The 5,000-nt window shown below is 40.0% G+C and overlaps 1 protein-coding gene across 14 annotated transcripts in view; it reads left to right on the top strand.

Moving 5' to 3' along the window:
• The window catches only part of LOC122248901 (uncharacterized), a 448,403-nt gene that overhangs the window by 403,672 nt on the left and 39,731 nt on the right, over window positions 1-5,000 (top strand). For 11 of the 14 annotated variants that reach the window (XM_086550939.1, XM_086550941.1, XM_086550940.1 and 8 more), the window contains one exon: window positions 1,583-1,756. In XM_086550939.1, coding sequence (XP_086407065.1) covers window positions 1,583-1,756 — 174 coding nt within the window. The remainder of the gene's footprint in view (window positions 1-1,582; window positions 1,757-5,000) is intronic. The other 3 variants (XM_086550945.1, XM_086550947.1, XM_086550948.1) reach the window with 1 other exon arrangement.

Below are 5,000 nucleotides of genomic sequence, written 5' to 3'. Positions count from 1 at the left end.
TTTCTTCCTCCCCCTTGCCTCTCCACCCTGCCTCTCTCTCCTCCCTTACTTTTCTTCCTCCTCCTTGCCTCTCTCTCTCCCTCTCTCTCCACCCTCCTTCTCTCTCCTCCCTCCCCACCCTTACCTTTCTGCCTTCCCTCCCCCTCTCACCCGCTCTGGCTACTCTTCCTCCTTGTACCGCATCCCCCCCGGGCACACTAATTCCCTTGCCCCCCTCCCCCCTTCCCCCATCCCTTCCCTTCCCTTCCCTTCCCCTCCCCCGCTGGAATATGCAGGTAGTGTTCCTCCGTATGATTAACAGTAGTTGAGGTGTCGGTGGTTCTATTCCTCAGACGATCGTAGTACCAAGCCACAAAAAAGCAGCAAGCCAGCAAAGCCAAGCCAGCCAAACCAGCAAGCCTGCTAGCCAAAAAACAAAAAAAAAAAAAAAGAAATATATATATACATTTATATATTTGTCTTAACCTTTAGCCCTTCAGACTTACCCATTATAGTAACTGCAGCTAAAGACATTTCGCTTTATTCCAATTTTTTTTTAGACAAAAGCTGTTTTTTTTTTCTTACGTTCTTCCAACTACCCTCTTCCTCCCACCTCATATATACTTTTTGTATTTAAAAAAAATCTCTCGCTCCTTCCCGCCCTTTTTAGAATAAAGGAAGAGATATGCTTTGATGCACCCCCCCCCTCTCACCCACATCCTCCCCAATGGAATGATTGCATAAACTAGTCTTGATTGACCCAAGCATCTCCGCAATCTAACTAACCCGTGAAGTAAAAACAGTTGTGCTGTAACTCATCAGCTTCCAGAAGAAATAATGATAATGCATTATTCCCCGCCTCACTCGTTGGCAACATCTAACACTCTCTACCCTTTTCAACATATACCCTTTCTGCTATATATATATATATATATATATATATATTTTTACACCATTTGCTATTTGATTTTACTATTTATAAAAAAGTAGTAGTTTGCATAATATATCTTTCTTTGATATATATCCTTTAGAACCTACATTTCCAAGGACTATCACCACATTGTGTACAGTGGTTCTGTTGAGTAAGCGTTGCAACTGTCTGGGTTCTTGTAGCACTTACTGACAGGGTAGTTGTGTGGGACAAATTCATCGGTCTTGCAATTGCCTCTTTTAACCTCTTCTCTTAGTTTTTTGGGTAGATCCTTTTTTTTGTATGTTTTTTTGTGTTTTTTCCCCCGTCTGTAATGTAATGATAAGGGACCTGATTTTTTTTTTTTTTTATGTATATGTAAATTTCGAAAGTTTAAGGTCACTTTTCTCAGACTTTTTTATTTATATTTTTAAAGCCAGATTTAACTTGTATTTGCTGCATAATGTTTTGTTTTTTGTTCGATTTTTTAATTTTATTCTAGAAGTTGTAGAAGTTGATTGTTTCATTCATCAGTGAATCAAGTAGTAAATGAGTCCGTTTCATTAGAGATGAATCAGTTGATAATTAGATGACTTCTTCCTGAAAGCAAAGTCGTGTAGGCTCTTGATGAAGCAGCAGCGACGATGACCCAGGGAACCTCTCCCACTGACAGCCTCTCGTATCCTCTCCCAGCAGCACAACTCCCCCTACCTGGCCGGCATCCCGACGATGGGCAACTTCAACCCATACATCGCCTCCTCCCCCGTCATGACTATGGGCATGACCGACGTAGCCTCGCCTATCACGGGGGTGGTGCCCCAGCAGGTGGTCACGGCTCAGAAGGTGCCTCGGACCGACCGACTAGAGGTAAGGTCACACGAAGGGGTACTCCCCCTTCTCCCCCCCCCACTCCACCCCAACCCACTCCACCCCACCCATCTTCTCCAGACATCCACCCACCACCTCTCGACCCACCGCAGGTCACACCGCTCCCTCACACATCTACTCTTTGCAACTTTGATCAACATATCCGTGCACATTGGGACAAAGACACACGTACGGAGACACACACGCACGTACACACAACTCACACTCAATACAAAGACACAACCACAATCACAATCACAATCACAGGCTCCCTCTGTCACACCCTCCCAGCGCCTTGTGTCCCAATCATATAGTGATTAGATCAAATGTAAAGTTTCCTGAGGCAGTGCTTTCTACCTACACATGTTATCCTTTTAAGTCTAGAACTTCCCTTGTATAGTGATCTGTTTACATGACTCTATGTATAGTTTATATTTTTATACAATGTGTCTAATGTTTCTCTCTATCCATTTCTGTATTTACTGTCAGAAAGTTTTTTTTTCCCCCACATATTGTTGTTACTGTTATTATCAATAATGGTTGTTGATATCATAACTATTATTATTGCCGCTTGAACTTTTTTCACCTATCATCCATTATTTATATACTATTTTTATTTCCTTTTTTATCTAAAGCTTATTTACAGCACATGTAGGACGATGAGTTTGCTTGCTTTTCGCCCCTTTTCTGTTCCGTTCGTTGAAGGAGGTGGGGGAGGGAGAGAGGCACTTTACACGTAGTCTCTCACACAGACGCAGAACGCAGCATGAGCAGCATGTCGGAATTAGAACGAAAGATTTTTTTATTTATTTTGTTCATTCGTTCTCTGTCTGTCTCTCTCTCTCTCTCTCACGCGTCTGTTTTTTCTGATTTTTTTTTTTTTTTTTTTTTTTTTTTTTTTTTTTTTTTTTTTTTTTCTGCGTGACACTGGAACTCGTGTAGCGTGCCTACCCCTCTGCACCTCCGTGAGAATCCGTAAGGCGTTGCTGGGGATCAGGGGGGAGGGGGTGATAGGAAGGGAGGGAGCGAGGAGGGGGGAGGGAGGAGAGGGAAGGGCAGTGCCTCGAATCTACCATATTTTTTGTTTTGTTTATTTTTGTTTTTGTCTCTATGTCTTTTTTTCCCCTTTACTGGACATTCTACTTCGCCCCCCTCCTCTCTTCCCCACCCATTTCATCTCCTATTTTTACCAGTTTTGAGTCTTACGATGGCACTGCCCTCCCCCAACCCCCTCCCTCCTTCCAGCCTTGTCCCTCTTTCTTTCTCTCTCTCTCTCTCGCTCTCTCTCACTCACTCTCTCTCTCTCTCCTCTCCAGCACGACCTTTTTTATCATTATTTTTTATTACTATTATTTTTTTACTTTTTAACTCTAAAATGGACAGCGAACCAACAGTTCTTTGGCCTGGATCGCTTCCTGTTGCATCGCATTGTTGGCTCCTCATTCCAGTGTTTTATAGTTCAGAGGCAGAAGAGTTGCCAGATTTCTTTGGAATAAGTGTCTTGTATGAACAGTCCTCGCTCAGTATTTTTCATCATAATTGGATGTCATAAAGAATGGTGATGGCCGCGCCCTTTTTTTATTTTTTACTTTTTTTTTCATTGATAAGGGCTTGATGATGACGTTCACTGATCTTTATAGCCTGTGTGAATCTTAACATTAACAAATTATATCTCCGTTTTAGCCGTGATAGATCTATCGTCTATCGGACTTTATATTCTTCAATCTAAGACATGTAATTTGATATATATATATTTTTTTTTTTTTTTTTTTTAACATCATCACCAAAAATTATCAACAAGGCTATAAGGATGTGAACCAGCCACGAGGCCATCCGTAGCGAGTATATTGTAGCTCAGAGGGAAAGGTTCGAGTCTCGCTCCTTTTGATTCGATCCTCGCACTTGAGAGGTGGGATACGATCAAGGCTAGTCACACTCACCTTGTTCAGTGTTTATTCAGGATTCTATGGAGCATAAAGTATCTTAATATCCTATTATGTTCGGATTTATATGTATACATATTAAGGAACAGATATGTACACACTGATGTATATTGTAAGGAGCGAGGCTTGATCAGCCACCTTGTTGTCACGTCCTATCATTTTATATATATATATTATTATTATTTTTAATTTTCCAGTGGATCTGTAAATACTTTTTGATGCTTGCTTACCATTCTAATTTGATCTTATTTTTAAATTTTGTATTAGTGTTTCTTATAATTGTTATTATTATTATTATTATTATCTCTTTTAAGTTCGATTTTATAATTTTATGGTCAACATTTCTCTCTTTCAGGCTGTAAATAAGAGTATCTCAAAATAGGTTGAAAAAAAAAAGTTGATCTAACCTGCTTTTTCCGTGTCGTGTTCTGTCACTTTTGTCTCCACACTGACCCCCCCTTTCCCTTTTTATTATCTTTGTCTCTCTGCCTCATACGTAACATCTGTGTGTTTATTGTTATTATTATTATTATCTCCCAACTCACCCCCTACTTCTCTCCACTTTCTTTACCACTACCACTTGCGTATACTTGAAATCTCGATTATATAACCTGTTATTAATATTATCCCCTCCCCCATGTGTCCAGCATTGGTTCTCTTGAGAAATAACACCTTTTTTTTCCTTACATATATATTTTTTTATCGATTAATCAACAGCATTGGTATATATATATATTTATTCCTCTGTTCAATTAATTAATAGTTACTCTGCGTTGGTTGCTCGTCAGTATAACACCTCTATGATGTTGCTTCCTCTAATAGCGCACTGACCGAAATTTCGTTCATTTGCTAACAGTTTACATACTATAATTATCTTTGTTGAGATGATATTTTCGTACCCTTTTTTTTTATTATTTATATATATATTTTTTTTTCCTCCTTATTTTGTAATGAATGGAGCACTGATTTTTCAATGAATGTTACATTTATATTTAGATACGTTGCATCGGCACTGTAAACTAAATATTTTTTCTTGTAATAGTTAACTGTTTCCGTAGCCGTTTCTGCTCAGGATCCTCTCGAGTGTTGCCTGATGTACCCACGAGTTACGTCATGGGCACTTGTAACATAGCGGCTGTATTTTAACATGGCTGCCACCACTACCACCAACCCTCCTCTGACACCCTCTGACACCCTTTCACATCCCCCTCACCCCCTTTTGCTGTCATATATATATATTATATGTATATTTATATGTAACACTGTTACATTGGACCTCCGCCCCGCCCCTCACCCCCTTT

The sequence above is a fragment of the Penaeus japonicus genome, unplaced genomic scaffold (genome assembly GCF_977035675.1).
Source record: "Penaeus japonicus unplaced genomic scaffold, GWHDUDI00000001_assembly GWHDUDI00000024, whole genome shotgun sequence".
Classification (NCBI taxonomy): domain Eukaryota; kingdom Metazoa; phylum Arthropoda; class Malacostraca; order Decapoda; family Penaeidae; genus Penaeus; species Penaeus japonicus.
The sequence above is the reverse complement of the archived record's forward strand: the minus strand, read 5'-3'. Positions and strand labels throughout refer to the sequence as shown.